The sequence below is a fragment of the Amblyomma mixtum genome, chromosome 3, assembly GCF_055824585.1.
Source record: "Amblyomma mixtum isolate Tamu chromosome 3, ASM5582458v1, whole genome shotgun sequence".
Taxonomy (NCBI): domain Eukaryota; kingdom Metazoa; phylum Arthropoda; class Arachnida; order Ixodida; family Ixodidae; genus Amblyomma; species Amblyomma mixtum.
In genome coordinates this window covers 369680386-369702108 of record NC_143014.1, presented here as the reverse complement: position 1 = coordinate 369702108, position 21723 = coordinate 369680386, and the positions used below count along the sequence as shown (strand labels likewise).

General features: G+C 45.6%; 1 protein-coding gene across 1 annotated transcript in view; it reads left to right on the top strand.

Annotated features, from left to right (window-relative positions):
• Positions 1 to 21723, top strand: part of LOC149356741 (nose resistant to fluoxetine protein 6-like) — a 190994-nt gene that overhangs the window by 128278 nt on the left and 40993 nt on the right. The window contains exon 3 of the mRNA XM_089584298.1: positions 19412 to 19529. Within this exon, the coding sequence (XP_089440424.1) occupies positions 19412 to 19529 (118 nt within the window). The remainder of the gene's footprint in view (positions 1 to 19411; positions 19530 to 21723) is intronic.

Genomic DNA, 21723 nt, shown 5'->3' with positions numbered 1-21723 from the left:
TCATGAGGCGCCAAACTGTTATAGTTAAAAAGTTCGCTATTGAATGTTCGTCTACCAGATTAGTTACGATTGTTCCCCATTTTCTGACGTCCAAGATTGCTGCTGCCATTATCCCTAAAAGAGCATCCATTAATTCAAAGATGGCATTTTTAAATATTACGCATAGCTGTCGTTGGAACGGAAACAATAAAATGGCTGAGGCTTAGCTAAGGTTAAGCCTAGTCAGATGCGAAGCATATTGATGGCTAGGCTTGGTAAAGTTCCTCGCTTTGTTCTTCAGTTGTTGTAGAACGTTGTCGCCGAGCCGCATATTGAGCACGCCGCTTAGCCAGACGTTCATCCCGCTCTTCATCGGTCTCTGTGGCACGCTGAAGCTTTCGCTTCTCGTTCAAATCAGCCCTGCTTCTAGGCGGCATCCCAACACCTGGCCGCCTCGTAAGTGCCCGGAGAGCGAGGCAAGCTCAGCTTTATACCGCTGCTGTAGCGTCACGTGGTCAGCTGAAGCGCCTCTGATGTGGAGCCTCCACCGCCGCGGCCGACCGCGCGAGCCGGTAGCCCATCTCTCCTCTGCTGTGACGTCATGTTGTCACGTGGTGTCACGTGGTCACGCTAAAGGTCAATGGTAGCTCCACCGCCGCGCTCGACGGGCTGTAGTGTAGCTCTAGTAATATGCTTCGCATAATACAGTAGTTCTTTTTTCAGAGTTGGGCAAGGAAACCGATGAGAACACACACCAATCTAATTGCGAAATACGCGCGTAATAGCCTTTAGGGATATTTTTTGCCTCATGCTATCAGAGGTACGATTCACTGCACTGAGTGTCGCTTTTCAGTGGAGCCTTCTCTGACGGTTTGAACACATTTCCATGAAATTTCGTTCCCTTAAAAGAGCTCTCTTTGACTTTTCTGTACGTGTACTGCCATTACGTCCGGGCGGTTCTTCTTCCTGATTCCCGTCGTTTTCACGCCCCCTGAAACGCTCAACTCGTCTTCTTTGCAGGCTGAAAAAGTGGAGGTGATGCCGAGTGAAGTACGAAGTTTTTCATCTAGGGTAGTAGACATTATTAACAACCGTTTGGCCTGCACTGCATGAATGTTCATGAATGCTTTCTGTCGCACGTGAATGGCTAACCCATTGAATGTCATGGATACCGCCTTCATAAGCTTCTTACTGAGCTTGGAGAACCATAGATTACTGCATCCTTGCATCCTTGTGCCCACGTCCTGATTATTTTCGCTTCTGATGACGTAATTCGTGTTGAAGATGTCGTTTCGGTCCGTTAAATGCAGCCTGAGACATCGTCCGACCGGCCATGCGATCGCCGATTCTTTCATGCCCTTTCAACGAAGGTCGCGATACTATGGGGTTTTACTTTCACCCATACGTCATTGCATAAGAGTGAAATATCAATAACTTTATTTCTAGACTTGAAAAAAGCATTTGATAGCGTAACACATCCAAATTTTATTTTAAAAATTAGAGAAATATAGATTCAGAGGAAGAACATTAGAACTGGTTTCTAGTTACGCATCCAGCGGCAAAGCAATATACCTGTCTTGATTTTTATTTATCACTGTTAGATGTCTCCGCAAGAATTCCCCAGGGGTCCGTCTTAGGTCTATTTTGTTCTCTCTTTATGTCAATAATATTCCCTTGTTTTTTACGTGCACCGAAAGCGATAATGTACGCTGACGACACGGCACTTGTTTTTCGTGGAAACACTACGGAACAGATCATTCAGAGCGTAAATAATGAGTGTCTACGCTTATCAATATGATAAGCGTAGGCTCAAAAGCAATAAGCGGACATTAAGTTGCTCTAAAACTAAATATATAATTTTTCGTTCACCTTATCAACGCCTTAATACTGAATTATTAAAAATATACTTTTGACAAAGTTGAATTAGAGCAACTGGATTCGATTAGGTACTTAGGAGTAATGCTGAATTCTAATATGAACTGAAAAGACACATTGACAGCGTATGCCCGAAATTTTTATCAGCCTGCTTTTCGTTATTGAGGTCTAGAGAATTTTATGACATCTGCGTTCTGAAAACCATCTATTACTCGCTTTTTCACTGCCATTTAGCATACTGCTGTACCTGATCGGCCTCCGCTTATGAAACATACACAGACCCTCCCGTTCGCCTCAAGAAAAGAGCTGCACGTATTGTGACCTTTTATAAATCCCAAGAACCATGCGTCCGACTTTTTCGCGAACTCAATATTTGGACATTCACACTCATGCATTAATTAAAAGTCTCTGTCACAGTGAACCAAATTATTTCAGACAGTCACCCGCTTTTATTGAATCTGGTAGTAATTCCGACTCCAAACTCTAGAAAGGCCAGTAATCTGAACTTTAATCTGTCAATAACTCGCAATGTATATTGAGAGCGCTAACTACAATACTGCGGTGGGAAAATATGAAATACAATGCCAATAGAAATAAAAGCAACTAGCAATCTTGCTTTTTTAGTAAAAAGGTATTACCACGAATGTACTAAAACGTATCCTGAGCGATGCTGGCGCCAAATTCCCCAGAAGTTTGTTAACACGAGTGAGTTTATAATAGATGACAAATGTCTACATTAGGAGGGTGTTGTACGGCCTGCTTTTAGCAATTACTTCCAGTATGTATTTTCGGATGACAATGGCTGCCTCAAACCATTTTCCATATCACTGCCCGTTATATCTGATGTTATTTCTGGGAATGGTGTATTTAATTTACTGTTAAGTCTTGATTTTAGAAGTCACCGGGAACGATAGCATTCAAAACGCTTTTTTTAAGCCCTACGAGGTATGGTGCGCGTAGTATTTATGTTTCGTAATAACCTGCTTCTTATGCGATGATTATTTTCTGGGTGACTGAATGACTGCCGAGGTCAAACCCTTGCATAAAGCCGATAGAAAAAAAGCATGCATTAAGAATTACCAGTCTATACAGGGTCTGTTCTGAAAGTAGCAGGACTGGTTTTTTCCTGGGCGAACGGGCGGACGAGAGGTGGTCTGCGCGTGCAGGATCGTTGAAGGGGGATATTGGGAATGCTGGGGAAAATCGGCAGTCGGCTCTCAGCCGTTGAAGAGAGGAGGTCGAATGTACTGTGAACCCCTGTCGAAACGTCTCGTCACGCAGAATCATCGAGAGTTTATACTGGATCAGCGATACACGATCAAATTTTGAGTAAACCTTGGTAAAACGGGCAAAGGGACTCACAACATTATTAAGTAGGTCTACGGTGACGTTTCCATGGGTATATCAGGTGTTTTTTGAGTGGCACAAGCTTTTCCGAGAAGGTAAGGAAAGAGTGGAGGAAGACGACCTCTCCAGACGCCCTTCGACCATCAAGACCAACGAAAATGTGTAGCGAGTGAGACATTTACTTAACAGTGATCGTAGAATAAATATCAGAATGATTGCTGATGACTTGAGCATTCCTCAAACCCAAGTTTTTGAGATCGTGACGGAAAAGTTATCCATGAGGAAAGCGTTCGCGAAGTTGGTGCCCAGAGTGTTGTCAGAGGAGGAAAAGGCCAACCGGTAGGATCTTATTCATCATGTGAATGAGGACCCCGATTTTTTGCCCAGCACAAGGCGGCAACGCTGCCTCAGCCCCCCTACAGCCTCGACTTGGCCTCGCCAGACTTTTTTCTATTCCCGAGAATAAAATCGACGCTCGAGGGGAAACATCAAGGATCGGTAGAGGGGATTCAACAGGCAGTGACGAGGGAGCTAAACAGCATTCCGGTCCAGGCGTTCCTGGAGACGTACGAAAACTGTAAAACTCATTGGCAGCAGCGTGTAGGTGCGGAAGGGTGCTACCTTAAACAATTGTAATCGTTTGTACTATTCTCTTGAATAAATTTTGTTTAAAAAAATGAGTCCTAACTACTTTCAGAACAGACCATGTATCTCTGACATGAACGTCGTGTAAAATACTGTAGCATACAATTCATCAACGTATATTAAGAGCACAAGTTACCTACAGGTGTCCAATATGTCTTGAGGCGTGGCTATTCTACAAAACGTAATTAGTCGAAACTGGGCATGAATTCGTGCACTCCCATAATGAAGGGAAACAAACGGACGCTGTATTAATTGATTTCCGCAAAGCATTCCACAAGGAGCCCTATAAGGAATTCACAGATTGAGCTATTATATCAAAAATGACCAGACTGTGAAATGAATCGCAGGAGATCTTTCAGACAGACGTCAGTTCGACACATTAGGCGTACTTCTACTAATGCTCAGTTTAAATCTGGCGTCCACCAGGGATCCGTTTTGGGACCGCTTTTGTTCTTACTGTTAACTAACGACACTGTCACTGGACTTTCGGTTAACGATAAGCTCTATGCCGATGACTTTGCTTTATATAAAAAGTCTTGCCCAGTTGATGATGAGCTGCGTTTCAATAATGATTTCTCGAAAGTGATTGCTTAGGGTAACCAATGGTGAATTTATATTACTTTGAAAAAAAAATAGTTTATATAATAATTACAAACAAGAAAAGACATATTTCATTTTTATATGGTGTTAACATTTCACTGCAGGAGGTAACCGAGTACAGATATCTGGGTCTATGGATAACTAGTAATCTTTCCTGGACGAAGCACACTGACACTGTTGCAGCAAATTCCTTCTTAAGTTGTTTTTCTTGAGGCGCTTGATGAAGTCCTCAACGTCCAGCGTACGTCACCCGGCATGCTACTCTCATTTTCTTCCGTTGTTGGAATACGCTGCGATTCTCTAGGACCGATTCATCTCAAACTAACGTTAACAAACTGGAAAGAATACAAAAAAGGCAGTCAGGTTTATTATTTAAGTCATATGGTCGCACTTCTGTTACTGAGCTATTGAAACACAGTGAATTACCTCCGGTATCTACGAGGTCTGTTAGAAAAGTATCCGACTTTATTTTTTTTTACGAACACCCGATGGCTTTGAAACAAGCACGCTTGCACCAGCCTACCTTCAACCTTCGTGCGCATGCACAAATTTTTTCTCGCCTGCCGATAGCGTCAGTCGCTGGGAAGCAGCGTTTGAGTGAGGCAGTGCGCAGTGCTCTCGTCTGTTTTTTATTGCAAGGAAAATGGCGGACTGACAGGAGCAGCGCTACTGCATCAAATTTTGCCAGAAACTAGGCGACAGCCAAGTGGAAACCATTCGGAATATTCAGACGGCTTTCGGTGACAATGCTATGAGCAGCACACAAATTAAGCAGTGGTACAATTGCTTTAAAGACGGCCGCACACCGGTGCAGAGAGAGCCACGCTCCGGTCGGCCATCAACATGCAGAAATGACCAGGTCATTGCCGAAGTGAACGCTGCGGTGACGCGGGACCATCGTGTGACTATCCGAGCAATTGTGGAAGAGGTGGAAATCACCAATTTTTCTGCACGTTCCATTATCACCGAAAATTAGGCCATGGAGAAAGATGCAGCGAAATTCGCGCCGAAGCTACTCACGGTGGAGCAAAAGCAGCTTCGTGTTGAAGACTCACAGGATATGCTGGATTCCATTAACAGTGACCCCGACTTCATCAACACCATAATCGCTGGTGACGAGTCTTGGGTGTACAGGTACGACCCGGAAACCAAATCCCAGTCGTCACAATGGCAGCATTCGATGTCACCAAGACCAAAGAAGGCCCGCCAAGTGCGCAGCAATGTCAGAGTGATGCTGACTGCTTTCTTTGACTCCCTCTCTGTGGCACACCATGCGTACGCACTGCACAAAGTAAACATTGACCAAAAAATTACTACAGGGATGTCCTCCGTCGCATGCGTGGTGCTGTGCGGCGCAAGAGGCCGAAGTTGAGGTCAACACGAAATTGGCGCATCCATCATGACAATGCTCCTGCACATTCCTCGCACTAAATTCACACTTTTTTCGCGAAAAATCAGACTGCTGTAGTTCAACAGACTCCTTACTCTCCTGATATGGCCTCCTGTGACTTCTGGCTGTTTTCCAAAATCAAGAGACCATTGAAAGGAGCGCGTTTTCAGACAAGAGAGGACATGTAGAAGATGTAGAGAGGACTTGTAGAAGATTTTGAACAGCGATGCACTGTTCTAGAGCAGTATTCCAGAAATAAAAAACATTGAAATTAAGGGCGTTCCCGAAACTGAGCATGAGAACCTTCAAGACACATTACAGAGTGTTGGTGAAGTGATTAACGAGTCCATAGCGCTCGATGACATTGATGCTTGTCACCGTGTTCCTACCAGGAATACCACAATCCCGAACATCATTGTGCAGTTTCGCAACCGCTTGAAGCGGGACACCGTTCTAACAAAGGGAAAAAAAACCAATATGACTACAAACGACCTTGGCCACCCCGGACAAACTTCCATTTACATAAATGAGCACTTGTGTCCCGCCCTGAAAAAGCTGCTAGGAATGGCAATTTCGCGTAAAAAGGAGAAAAGCTGGAAATTCGTCTGGACACGTCATGGCCACATTCTAGCTAGAAGGGACGAAAGTTCGGATGGGGTCAGGATCGCTTGCCTGAAAGACTTAGACAAGATAAACTAGGCGTGCCCTCCCATGCACTCTTTTTGTTACTTAAGTGGTGTCCGGCTTCTTTACACAAAATGATGTTTCATCTTTGTACGCAAAAAACAAAAAAGCCTCAACTTTTTTTCATCTGAACGCACAGTCACTCTGTAACAAAGAAGATGAAGTTATTGCCCTTTTGGGTGCTTTTACCTTTGATTTTGACGTTATTATGATAACCGAAACGTGGTATAAAAAAGATACGGTGCCATTGAAACTGCCGCAGTACGATATTTATCTCCAAACTCGCCAGAATAAAAAGGGCGGAGGCGTGTTGATAGCTGCTAAGAAATGTTTCCAATGTTGCCTTATTCCAGAATTCTCAAAAACGAACGAAAATTATGAGATAATTTCTTTGAAATCTGGCCGCAATGTATTTTCTGCTGTATACCGTCCCCCAGTTGGGAACATCTCAGTTTTTTTGTCCTTTTTAGATCAAATGTTATCTTGGGTAACCGAAAATGACTTAAAGCTAATACTAAGTGGTGACCTTAATATTGACTTTTCGTCCTCATCTCCCGAGTCACAAGAAACAAACAGGTTGTTCAAATGTTACGCCCTTACCAACTACATAAATGAAGAAACGCGACCGTTAACACAGACATCCATTGATGTTTTCTGTAGCAATGTGTCAAAGGAATTTATTAAGTCTGGAGTGGTACTAGCGCAAGTTAGTGATCACCTGCCAATTTTTATTTTTGTCGAGTTGCCAACGGCATTTCGAAAGAGTAAGCCTTCCTATATGACATACCAGTGCATAACAAATGAAACTATCGAAAATTTCAGAAATGAAATACGAAAAGTTGACTGGAATCACGTCTACAAAATAACTGACCCTAGAAAAGCATATGACACATTTATAAACACACTTAAATTTTTGTACAATAAATGCTTCCCTTATAAAACAACTAAGAGGCCTAGTAAAGCGCGGAAGCCCTGGATAAATCGTCGTTGCTTAAATATGATTCAAAAGAAAAATAATCTTTTTAAACGGTTTCTTCGAACTAGGTCTTCCGACGACTTAGCCAAAGTTAAATCATATCGCAACAAAGTAACTACATTTCTTCGAGAAACCAAGAAGGAATACATGGAAAAATTATTTACTGGTAATGTACAAAACCGAAGCGACCTCATGTGGAAAGGAATAAATAAAGTTCTAAACCGTACAGAACAGGAACCCGTCGAGCTAGAAATCTTAGTCCGAAATCAGAAACTTTCGGGAAAAGAACTAGCAGATACTTTTAATAATTACTTCGTGTCTTTAGTTAACAGTGTACATAATCCTGATTCCCTAAGCTATCTCAAATCTAGAAATCACAGTAGTGCATTTTTATCACCAACGGATCGCAGTGAAATTGAAAGCTGTTTTCTTGCTCTCCGAACGAGTAGTACAAGGGACGTAAATGGTCTAAAAATTCAACCTATTAAACATGCCATGGATCTAATTAGCCCTGTTTTACAGCATATATTTAATATATGCTTTCTGCAGGGAGTTTTCCCACAAGCCATGCAAGTTGCTAGGGTGACAGTAGTTTTTAAAGGTGGCGAGAAAAATAACTTGTCGAACTATCTTCCCATATCAATCCTTTCCATTTTTTCAAAACGCCTAGAGAAACTGCTGTACAAAAGGATCATTAGTTTTTGTATCAAACATAACTTATTGACACCTCATCAACATGGGTTTAGAAGTGGCCATTCCACAGATACAGCGCTTTTAGCTCAAAAGGAACTAATCCTGCAATCTTTCGAACAGCACCAATTAACCCTTGGTGTATTTGTAGATTACTCAAAGGCATTTGATTCCATTAATCATCAGACAATGCTTGCTAAACTTGAGTTCTATGGTTTCCGTGGCGTTTTTCATGACATATTGAACTCTTATTTATCAGCGCGAGTACAACAAGTAGTAATTAACAATAAATTATCCGACCCGAAATCAGTTTTAGCAGGCGTCCCGCAGGGAAGCATATTGGGGCCTCTACTTTTTATCATCTACATTAATGACATCGTTCTCATTGACCCACGCCCAACATTTATAATATATGCTGATGATACGAGTTTATTTTTCACCTCTAGCAATATACATAATCTGACTGAACAAGCAAACACGTGTTTACATCTTTTAAATCATTGGTCGATCGTAATCGTAAACTCACTATCTATAAACATAAATAAAACAAAAGTCGTGCTTTTCAGGCCAAGAAACAAAACAGTATGCGATAGCGACATTTCACTTCGGATTGGGTCTGTGCCTTTAGAAGTTGTCGCTGTCGTAAAAAGCCTTGGAGTATATTTTGAGAAGCATTTATCGTGGTCAACACATGTCGATAAAACAGCGGACAAGCTGTCAAAAATAACTGGTGTGTTAAGTAAACTGCGCTATTTTCTGCCACAAAAAGTGAAACTAATTCTTTATAATTCCATGTTTGCTTCCGTTTTAAACTACTGTTTCACGGAATGGGGAACTACCACACTCTCAAACTTAAACAGGTTACATGTAATCCAAAAACGAGCCATAAGAAGCATTGCAAGCATCCCCCGCGACGTTACGACAAAACCCCTTTTTAATGCCTTCCACATAACTCCAATACACGATCTATATAATGTCAACTTAATAAAACGATATAGGAGAAGTAATACCTACCGTAATTTTCTTGAAACCTTGTCTCAACTAACACCTAGAGAACACACTCATGCCATAAGAAACCGCGATAAATGGTTCATTCCCCAAATACGTACTAACTATCGACGTCAAATGGTCAGCTACCACTTACCATTATTGCTAAATGCTTTGTGTTAGTCTTACAAACCAGTCTTTTTGCATCTTATTTCTTTTGCTGTTTTTGTCTGTTTTTATCTCTTGTTTATTTATTTTTCCGAGTCAGTTGTGTCTCGCTTATTTTTCCTCAAACGCAATTGTTTTGTTAGTTGCTGCCAACATATGCAATCAAACAAACCTTGAAACCTTGTACGGGGGCGCAGGCGCGCAATCAAGCTCCAGTGAGAGCTTTTTGTCTGCGCCCCTAACATCTGGATGATGTAAGTAAAGATTTGATTGATTGATTGATTGATTGATTGATTGATTGATTGATTGATTGATTGATTGATTGATTGATTGATTGATTGATTGATTGATTGATTGATTGATTGATTGATTGATTGATTGATTGATTGATTGATTGATTGATTGATTGATTGATTGATTGATTATGGCTGCAACGACAGCTGAGCTAAACTCCATTCCGAAAGGGGCCTTTTCGGAATACTTTTAACAATGGCAGCACCACTGGGAGAAGTATGTGGAGCCCCAAGGAGACTACTTTGAAGGTGATTAGGTTTCCAACGCTCCAGTTATGGCAGTTTTTTTTCTTCGGCAAAAGGTCGGATACTTTTCTAACAGACCTCGTATGCGTAATCATGTTTGCCGGTTTAAGTTTTTCTTTCAACTAGTAAACGGCTGTTATAGCATTGCTACTTCGCACATTATTTTTTTACTCATCAGGCATGAAGTAACAGTAACACCTTTGAATGCACAAAATGTCTCTTTTATATATCTTTATTCCCAAGAACAATTGTGGGTTGGATTGACCTTACTGACGAGACTCAGAATTCTTTATTCCTCTTTGAAAAATGCCTGGAAATGTTTTGCACGTGATGATGATTTTGCCTGCGTATTGCATGCGTGTGCTTTTTTTTCGGGTACCGACCATGCCATATGTTGTACCAGAACGCAGTATCTATAAACGAAATAAATAAAGGTTGTACATCTTTATGCAGATAAATTCAGCCGTGAGGACGGAACGGTTGAGTTTCTCTGAAGGCGTAGATTCGGTGGTACGTAACAACGCAGTATATTGTACTACACTGGGCAAGTACTGACCGCAGGTCAAGACCACAAGAGAGAAGCAACTAGGAGAATAAGAATGGGGCGCAGTGCATTTGGCAGTACTCTCAGGTGATAAATGGCAGTTTACCAGCATCCCTCGAGAGAGAAAAGTATTCAGCAGCTGTATCTTACCGGTACTATTGCGGCCAGGTTGCGTGCCCTGTCAAGTCAGTAACGAGGCGGCCGGAGACGGCCTTGAGAGAACCGTAGAGGGCTAAAGAGGGACTATAGAAATTTATTTTACACGTTTACGTGAGTATGTAAGGTACAAACCGAAGTGAAAAATTGTGCAGAACTTGGAGAAATACGGAAGCATTTGCGTTTGAACGTCAGCAACTTCTTTTTACAAGTCATCCTTGTCAAGTGACACTAATCACGTGAACCTTGGGTGACTTCGACAACGTTTTTTTTTGCACGTCACCGTTGTCCAATATCAGTACACATCCCCAGCACATTTTACCGTCGTTCACACCACAACATTCACTTCGTGCCCCTGTAACAGGCTTGAACCAACGACCCTTCGTGGCGTATGCGTTGCGTGCCCGCGGGGCTCACAGAGAGCGTGGGTTCGAAACGCAGTGCCGGCGAATTTCTTTTTTCGAATGGCCATTTGCGTGCGGACACGCTCTCATGACACACTCTGCTGACATGCCCTGTACAGGTCACTCATGGGACAAGAAATGCTTCCGTGTTAAAAAGGATATGATGGTAACAGAAGGTGTCTCCTTTTAGGTAGAAAACAGCGCGGACAAGACATATAATAAGGAAAGACATAGACGAGCACTGACTCGCAACTACGTTTTTTTATTCAGAAAAAAAAAACATATTTATAGATAAGATTCACATAATAATAGCGCCTAATAGCGCCCGCGCACATGCCTTGAGTACAACCTGAGAACCACATCATAGGTGAATGGCTAAAAACCCCTAAACTCAGATAGCAGGACAGCCGCAGCAGGATAGAAAGTGTCTCACAGCATAGCCATGCGGCAGGTTCTATACCATTTCATGTCCATAGCTCCCAAAACTGGTGATTCTGAGAACTTGATGACTGTCCAATCAGCCACCTGTGCGGGATTTCTGGGGTTCGCCCACAGCATGGGGCCACACCGCGGCCCTCTGGCAGCAGTTCCGGTGGCGATTATTATGTTGCCGCCATGACGCAGCACTTCTTGCAGCGACGGTGATTCCCCGCCAGCTTCAGAACACCACGCTGAAGCGCCTTGTCCACAGTGAACACTGAACACCCATTTCTTGGAGGGTCATCCCTCCTAAGAAGTCGTCCTCTTCTGTCCGCAGGTAGCGTTGGAAACGCCGGCTTCGCCCGCCGTCGCCGTTCTCTGCCCAGGAAAGACAGGGCGTTTGCCTTACACCGCGCCGTCCGGCTGGCGTAGTAGTCGTAGTAGTCAGTAGTCGCTTTCTCGCACCAGCGTGCCAGCTCCAACAGTCTGAGGTGTGACTCGGAAAAAATTAATCCCGTCGCCTGGGTTCCATGGAAGAACGGCAAGTATATGTTGCAAAAACTCAATGAAAGCAATGGTTAGAATTTCTGGCGCAGTAGATAATCTGTACAGCATAATAAATTTTATTGCTAGATAAAGTTACAGCCGGTAGCCTTGCCGAATATTTACAGACCATGTGCCGAAAATGTTTGAGCATAGCGCTGTACAACTGATGCGCGATCATTATAGATATAGAAGCTGTCTCCTATATCTTGTGCCATAACCCAGGACGCTGGGTAGTCTTCACCGACTCGCAGAGAGCGCTGCAAACTTTGTCGAACCCGCTGAAGAAAACAAATCACCAGCCAATTTCTCAAGACATTGGATACCTGCACCACTTGGCTGTTGCTGAAGGCCACTTATAATTTTCCAGTGGATTCCAGCTCACTGCGGCGTCTTGGCTAACGAGCAAGCAGATGAAACAGCTCGCTAACGTCTACAGCGTCGTAACTATAAGCGCATCTTCTTCACAAAATCAAATGCCTCCCAACTCGCCAAACGATATACCCAGAATAGAAAGAACCGCCTCTGGAACTCGCCAAGTCATCATTACCCCTCCACCATTCCATCGAACCCAAGCTGAAATTAAGACTGCCACTGGGGCCTCCGCGTCATCTAGAAACAATTTATCATCGCCTTCATCTTAATGTTGCATTTACGAACAGCCTATGATACCATTTCAAGCAAGCAGACAGTCCATATTGTGAAATTGCGGCTCAATTGAGACTATACTTCATATTTTGTTTGATTGTCCAGCGTACAGCCGGCCAAATCTTTAGCTGGCGTGTGTGACGGCCGCGTTTTCCGTGCTCCTGCAGCTTATGACTGGGCAAACTTGCAAAAATATCAATTTTTGAGCACAGGCTCACTAAGCCCGTGCTTAATATTGAGCTTTCCGTAAGTTTGCTTCGTCGCAAAATGCAGGAGCACAGAAAAAGCGGCCGTCGCGCACGCCAGCTAAAGATCTGGCCGGCTGTACGCCAACGAACGTGCATGCAGTCCGTCACCCAAGTTCCGCTCACAGTGTACTCTATACTAGGTTCTTTGGGGTGCTACAGACAGCAGCGACATGCAATGATATTCTTATTTGCCTATTTAGACGCTATTGATGTTTTAGACAAACTCTCAATTGCACGAACACTTGATCACCCCGCTGTACATGCACAGAACTTGACTTCGGTCTGATCCAAGGAAGCCATCATGCAACATACTATTGCGTTGCAACCCTCTTCTATGACCACACTCTTTTCTACCGCCCTCCTTCCATCTTTACTCCCCTATTCCCTCCCCTACGCAGGGTAGCATGTCAGCGAATATTCACGCCGGCTAAAATCTGTTTTTCATTAAAGAGCTTTTTCTCTCTCTCCAATAGTTTTTCACTGTGCCTGTGCGCGCTTAATGGTACGTCAAGGTATTTGAGCGGTACCGCCTTCAGCACGCTTAACGTCAACGCTTGACAGTGCGGCTTGGACCGGCTTGGACTGACGCCAGCGCCGCGAAGCGTTAGCCGCTGTTGCTGAGATGTCTCTATGCGAGATATTATATCTGTATGTTTGCGGCGGCTGCCGATAGCTGGAGCGCAACGCGATTTGACTGATCGACTTGTCTTTCGCTTGTGTCTGGCCAGTAGACAGAGTGCACTCACTCGACAAGTCCCGTTTCGCCGTGTTTCGCTCGTGGCTGCGGTCTCACGCGCGCCCAGAAAACACGTTGCGGTTTGCTTATCTCGGGAAAGCGACATGGAGTGCGACAGCTCGCGCGCCTTGCGAGTTCAAAACTGCCGCATAGAGGAAACCAAGACTGGGAAAAGCAGATCAAATGCGGGTTTGCAGCGTTTGTAAAGGTTGCACAACAAATGAATCTGCCAAGCAGGTGGTATAGTCGTTCAGGTTCTTCATTTCTTAATTCTCTGAGAGCTCATTGGAGTGTTCTCGCAGGTTACTGTCCAGCTTCCCGCTTAGTCCACGCTGCTCTGGAGATCTGTGTCGGGGCATAAGAGCTGCGCATGTCCTGAGCAAGAAAGACGCGTGGATGCGATTCTGACTACGTTTTATTGTCTAGCTATTTCTGCCACGTCCTCACTCTCTATCTTGGTCTCCTGTAGAGCGAAAACGTCGAGCCGACTGTCCGAAAAAAGCGGCGCAGTTGTGCTTGTTTCTGCCGCGTACTGAGTCCAAAGAGATTCACAGTTGCGAAGTTCAGTTACTGGGCGGTCGCCATGATGGACTACTGGCGCTGAAGTTGTGAATCCATGAGATCAGGCAAGGAGTGAGAGGACGAGGCCTCTCTTGAGGCCTCCCTTTCTTCTTGGTCTCTACCGACGTGGTGGCTTGTTCTTGGACGCTCTGCGGCGGGACTTGTGTCAGGCAAGAATAACCTCATCCGTCTCCTCAGAAGATGCAGATGTTGACGATGCGCACCGCTTAGGAGCCACACTTTCACTGCATGGGTCTGCATCTGAGCATTCACCAGGCCGCTGAACAAAGCACTGGTTTTCAGGCTTTTTCTTGGTGCACCCGCTCACGCCACCAAATTCCTCTGCAGAACACGGACTAGACGATGTCGCCGCAGGCCAACTCCACTGCTCTAGAACTCAACGGCCCAGCCTTCGCCACCAGCCTTTGGGCCCAGCCTTCGCCACCATTCTACAGCCACCTTGGCGAAGGCTGGACCAAAAAACGGTTTAGCGCGACTGCAGCACAGCCACTTTGGGCGGCCGAAACACTTATATAATGAAATTCAAAAGCACAAATAAAAATGCTTTAAAACAAAAAAAGAAATGAATATTTTAATGCCATGTTTTATAAAATAGGTAAATTATTTCAGCCAAACATTACGCCGATTTTTGTAATTTTTTGCGATGCCCTTGTTGCGCCCCCTTTTGATGAGTGTGCGGTGCATTTGCAGAGTGACTTAGCAGGCCTTGTTATGGTACCCGGCCACAGTGGCCGCGGGAGCTTTCGAAGCGATTTCTTTCTCCAGCTGTCTGCTATGGCGCGCCTTGGAAAGCGTGCAAATTAAGCTCGCCAGTCTCGAAATGGCTCCTTTAAGAAGTTTTTGTTGTCCTTGCTCGTCGCTTCTCTGTCACCGTTTGGCAAGATTTGCACCCCGCTGCACCGCTGCAGCAGTTTTATTGGTTCTATCGTTTCATTCGGTGTACGGCTAGTGCGAAACCCTTTCCCGAGGCTTCGCGCTCATCGTTTCAAGCGCTTAGCTCTGCATTTCAAGATGAGCTTGCGGCATGTGAAGAAACCTTGCTCCGTGGCACATTGTGACAGTGTGGGTTGTACTGTGGGTGTCTTACCAAGACTACACCGCTTCCCTCTGGACTTTCGCAGGTGAGCTCTTGCGGTTGTCGTCTGCTCTAGATATGCATTTGTCCGGCTTTCCACTCCTATCGTAGCTGTAACCGTTTCATACGCGCTTGGCTTGATGTTATCGGGATATTTTAGTAAATTGCAGGGCACGCGCTTGAAGTCATAAGATGTGCAAAAGGCACACATCATTTGTCTTATTTATGGCTAGTTTCGTGCAGCCGACTGTCACCAACGTGAAATTCATACCGGGCTCTCATGAGCAACCACGTGCCCTCTACTTGCCGCATCGTCAATTTAAAACCAACTTCGCTGCCTAACAGCTCTGAGCATGACATTAATGGGTTTTGCAGCACCGTGAAGCCAATTTGAGGATCCCCTCGCAACTGACAGTATCGAAACTCAACCATGTGTATGTGCGCCGCATTGACTGTGCCTTAACTGAATTCGCCCAGCAGTAGTTATTGCCGTTCTACGTATACATGAACGTCAATGTAGTTTTAAACTTATTTTGCTGCATCGCTCTCGTCACTCTTTGAGCATAGAAAAGAGGCTAGCCGCGTGGTATCAGGCGAGTGTAACCGCACTCTGAGGCGCGGAGGCTTGGCGCGAGCATTTTCTGCCATAGTTATAACGTACTGCATTTAGGTGAAAGGAATCTTGGCGTATTGACGTTTGGAGTATATGGTATTCATTTGTGTGCAGTTGTATAACGTGGACGCTGCATCATGTCCAGGTGCAAAACGTGGGTGCAGTTCTGCCGCAACCTCAGCCTGGACAAAACGCCGTGCCAGCTGCGAGACCTGGGAGTTTTTTCCAAGCACTTCGAACTGTTTGTGTATCTGCGGCCAGGATGGCTGCGCAGCGATGCTGTGCCTACTCGAGGAAGGAGTGGCTGTATTGAATGTCCTTGCACTTCACTTTAAGCTGCACTTCATGTATATTTTAGTTTGATTAGCACTGCTTCAAATTACTTCGGTTAGCCACAAGAAGGAGCTCTCTAGGTTGTGCGCAGGCCCTATGTATGGTGTAATGCTCTAGCGTTGAGAAGATTTGTTGATGCTAAAACTTGTTTTTAATATTGTCATGTAGGTGTAAACATAGCTGCTGTATTCTTTCAGTTGAAGAAATGAAATGTGAAGAGTTATCCCTTTGTGCTGCATGGTCTATGTGTTGATGCGCCTACTTATGTCATGTCATGTTTGCCTCAATGGAAGCTGTCGTAGCATTGTTTTCTATACTTTTCTATTTCCTACCTGGCAACGTTCGTGAAACTTCACGTCTTTTTCCTAACCGCACTGTGACCATTGAGATGAATAGCCAGCTTAAAAAAACTACTGCTTGAGCTGCCTGTGACGCGCAGTTTTTGTTGGTGTGATTTATCACTGTATTTGTTTGGTTGCTGTAATAAACCATGAAATATGAAAACCATACTTGCCGTACACTGTATTGCAAACTGTGCACTTGAGCCTGTGCTTTGAGCATCATACCTTGATATATTCAAAAGTACTAGCACCAGTATTTCCACCAAGGTTTCCACTACGAATCATGCATGCTTAGCCAGCGTCTGAAAGTGCTGCTGCCTTTCTATGCTGCCTTCTTTGCCAGTCACTTTCATTGGGTTCCCAATTGCACATTAACAAGGCCATAACTAGCAGGAACCCGAGCACATTTGACTGACAAAGGTTGGTGCGCATTGAAAGGCAACCTTCAAGTGATACCGGCTCGAAAATGCGGGTTCTATAAAAAGAACACTTGATAATTCGCGCCAAAAGCATACGAATGCTAACGTCATTCAACGTCACTCATACGTACTTTGCCCCCCAATATAGGGGCGCTGGGGTGCCCCCATGAGCCGCCATTTTTTGCACCAATGGGCGTCTATGGAGCCTTCGCTACCTTGGTATATCTACCTTGCCTTCGCCACCATTCTACATCCGCCTTGCCGGCCGCTGCTGGCCCGACCAGACCGGCACCTGCTCTCGTCGGGGCTGCGCTGATTTGCGAATCCATGACAGATGGCGTGTCGGACGTTCTGAGCATGCGCTTCTTTAGGCGCCGACGCAGGGTCGCGTCGGAGTGGTTGGACTGTAGGCAGGCTGAATTTTCGCGGGGCGCGGCGGCGCCAACTTAGCGCGACCGTCAACTACCAGCGCTTTTCAGTATATTTTTTTGGTCTGAACCCATTTTAACTGGTTCGGTCCGGTCCGAACCGATTCGAACCGGAACGGAATGTCGCTCCGGATCCGAACCCGGAAATGAACCCGAAAGACGTCAAACCGAACCGGACCCGGAAAAATTCCTGTTCGACGCCCTGGCTGTGACACATGGCCCTGCATGCCTTCTCTGAACACTACACCAGTCCTAATCTCCATGACATCGCATGTTCGCAAAATAAGGTGAAATCAGGTAGGGTAAGCCCTGTTGGAAATGGGAACGCCCTTAACTGAGAGGAGATGCCATGTTGACTGCACCGTGTCCATACTCTTCGGTGCAATGCGGGGGGTGGTGACTGACTTGGCACGTCAGCAAACTGCTGAGATACGCCTGGCTGCCCAGTGCTTCGTCGTGGCCTCAATATTCGCTCGGTGCTCCAGGTTACCCGGACCTACGGGTGTCTGCGGGGCGGACACTCAGTTATGTTGCAGTAAAATCTAATTTACGTTAAGTTGTGGCTAGCCAGCGGATTAGACTCAGCAAGCTTAGGGTACACTTCCTTCTCCAGCGTCTGTCTTCTATGCTAACGCATAAGAATTGGCGTTTGTTATTGCTTATGTCCGTCACCTGCCGTGATTCTCGAATTTATTCCTCTTTTTATGCACTTCATCGCGGCAACTATGCCGCTGTGCCAAGCTCCCCTTCGCGCAGTACCACAGACAGCATGCTTTCCAGCAGTTGTGTCCTTATGGGCTTGCGCTCCAAAGATACTCTCGCCCTCGGTATTTACCGTGAGCCTTCGCATCTGTGACGAGCGAATAAAAAAAAAATTGTCGACGATTACGTTATTTCCCAATGCGAAATTTGAGCGCAGCTCATCAGCTGTTTCAGCTTTTCGATAGATTGAGGCAAAGAATGCGAGCAAGACATGTATGTACAGTTACAGACAGCTTTTTATTTTTCACACATATTCCTTCTTCAAGGAACACTCCACTAACAGTAAAGTTACACTTGAGTGATATTACAATGCAAAAGAATTATTGCACTTAAAGTGCTCAACCACGAGAGAGAGGCAAACAAACAAAACACAATTTGTTCACCGAAGCTTAAACTGCGGCTCGGGTGGTCCACGCCCTTCTTATATATATGCTCGCTCCACGTCTGTCTGTTCGCGCCAAGGCACTCCTTGGCGCGAACAGACAGACGTGGAACACATACACATACACAGTGCACATGCACATGCATATACACAGCGTCGGCTGTGCAGTCTCCTTCTCGCGCTGGGCGCGCGTCCTCATTGGTCAAAGGCTGGGAGTGGCTTCGAAGTTCATCTGGAACTTTCTGTCGTGGCGCCGCCGCCGTCGCACGAGTGAAGAGGTGGAGGGCATCTCTTAGCGCACGCAAGGCTACGCCCTCTCCGTCAACATCGCGTAAAAGCGACTCGGACAGTCTACAACAATCGACGGCAATCCTCCCGCGCGCCGCGTCGACGAGCGGTGGGAGAGGGGGCAGCCACACACACAAGGCTAGTCGCTCTCCAGGGGTTCCGTCTCCTCCGTTTTACGACGCGCGCCAGTGAGAGCCGTCGGCGCGGCGCAGTTTTTTTTTTGTTTCTTGCTAAGGAGGGGAGGAGGTTGCGCTTTTACCCTCTCCTGGTTACAACGGACAACGGCGACGCCGACGCCGCGAAACGCAGAAACGGGCGCCTAAGAGCTGCGCTCTAATTTGTCTGAAATCTTGTTCCTTCACCACTGAAGCTGAGAAGGCAACCCCGTAATTTACTGGCAAACAGCAACGTAGCGCTCGAAGCTGCGCTGGAGCTGTTTACCGGCTTTTATCTGCCAGCGAACTATAGCCCGCACGCTGCATGAAAATAGCCTGTCGCGTCTATAACGTGCATGCGAACGGTTCGGCATGAGATGCATGTTATTCTGAAATTCGCGGAACAGCCTCTCGCATCGCTCACCCGTTCTGCACCGTTCCAATACCAATGCAGGTCTACAAGGATGTGCTGCTCACCTACACGAGACTGCAGACTTCCATTGCAGTTCGCGTCGGCATCTGCGTCCCGTCGACGTGCAGCAAAGACGATGTCTTCAAGATGCTTAATCCAGGTTGGTGGCATTGCCCCTGCGCTTTCCTGGAAAATTTGCCCTTGTGCGCGTAGAAGGCACAGGCGTTTCACAGCTGGCAACTTGTTACCGAATATCAGCCGCGCTGTTTTCAGTGAAAAGTTCAGATTTTTGGTATGGGACAACGGCATGTCAAGCCCACTTTATTGAGGGAACGGACAGACAAACGCTTAATTGTACTCTACGCATGCGGTTGAAATTAAAGCGAAATACGCAACGCCGAAAAGGCTGGCATGCTGCAGCACGAGGTCATAGGTTGGATAACTTGCCTCGGCGAAAGGAAGGAAACGTAAGTTTTTGGTAAATTACTGAAGATTCTCGAAACTAATAAGCCCTCCAATATAGCGGCTCACACAGTCGTCTGTGTAGTTTGGAGACCTAAACTTCAGATATGTTAGAATGGAATGCTGCGAGAAAAAGGAAATTAATATCTAACAGTAAGGATCTATTTCAGGCGGGTGATTATTGTTCCAATCCGCCAAATAATTTGGTCCGCATTTTTATTTAGGGTCACGGATGACACGGCCAAAAAAAAAATGCTTCATTCGGATGGAAAATATAGATTATACAAGTTTACCTACTTAAAGGGCGCGTTTAAAAGCAAAGACGTGCTTTCTAAAGGGCTACTCTCTTTTTCTAGGATAGAAAAGGTGCAAGACCGGCGGCAAGGTAACTTTCACCGCGGCATTCATGGCCGTCACTTCCTTCGGTAACCCTTCAATTAATGTTTTCGGAATTATGATTTAAAATTATCAGGTCAAGGGGTTCTTATGCGAAAGCTGCTGTAAGCCGCAGCCGTGCCTTTGGGCCTCTATCTGACGCCGCCGCAGCTTTCGTTGTGCGTTGAACTACACCGCTGTGTCATCCTACAACGTTATGGAAATCTAGAGGTGGCGGAAAAAAGCTCCAGAAGTGCGGTGATATAGGCCGATTGGTGAATAATGCCAATATTTCGTTAACAGGTTAAGTTGAGCGAATTGATAATGGCTTACCGGATTCATTTTTTTAGCGGTAAAAACGCGGACACTACCTCTAAGACGACACACAAGGGACATCCGCTATACTTTTACTGGACGCACACTTGACATACAAAATTGGCTGTGGTTTGACCCAAGCAGAATTGCGGAAGCAACAACGCGGCAATCGCAGCGGCGGCGGCATCTTAGGGGCACTTTGACTTCCTAAAGTGCGTAGAGGCGAAAGCGTTTTCCGCACCACTTTGCCTCTGTGGCACTGGTGACGTCACTACTAGATGACGTCACACATGATTAATGACTAGTTACTAAGCAATGACAATTTACTAAAGAATAGCTGATTACTGATTAATGACTAAGTACTAATTAACTGCTAATTAATGACGCTTAAGCTTCACCTTTAGGAGTGGAACGCGACAGCGTGTTGTAGCGCTGCCAGGGAGTCCACGGAACGCCACCACCCGTTCGGCGCGATGCGTTGCCCTTTGAACGCAACGCTTTTTTGAGGAAAGGAAGTGGCGCAGTAATTCTCTGCCATCTCGGTGGACACCTGAACCGCACCGTATAGGGAGGAAGTGGGAGTGAAAGAAGAAAGAGATAAACTCTAACAAGGTAACCATGTGGGCTAGTTGGTGTATATCACAAACATCTTCACCAGCGAAAGTACAGAGACACTTTCACCTGGTGTCTCGTACTTTCGCTGGTGAAGATATGTGTGAAGAAAGAGAAAGAGGGGCCGTTATGAAGAAAATGAAAATTATATCCGAGGAAAGGAAATTACGCAGTACTGTCTCACATATCTCGGTGGACACTTGATCCGCACCGTACAGGAAGGGAGGAAGTGGGAGTGAAATAAGAAAGAAAAATAAGGGCCGTATAATGAAGAAAATGAAAATTGTATTGCAGGAAAGGAAATTACACATGCCGCCGCGGTGGCTCAGTGGCTATGGTGCTCGGCTGCTGGCCCGAAAGACGCGGGTTCGATCCCGGCCGCGGCGGCTGAATTACTTTGGAGGAGAAATTCGAGGCCCGTGTATTGTGCGATGTCAGTGCACGTTAAAGAACCCCAGGTGGTCGAAATTTCCGGAGCCCTCCACTACGGCGTCTCTCATAGCCTTAGTCGCTTTGGGACGTTAAACCCCATAAACCAACCAACCAACCAACCAAATTACACATAACTGTCTCACACTCGCTCCTCGCGC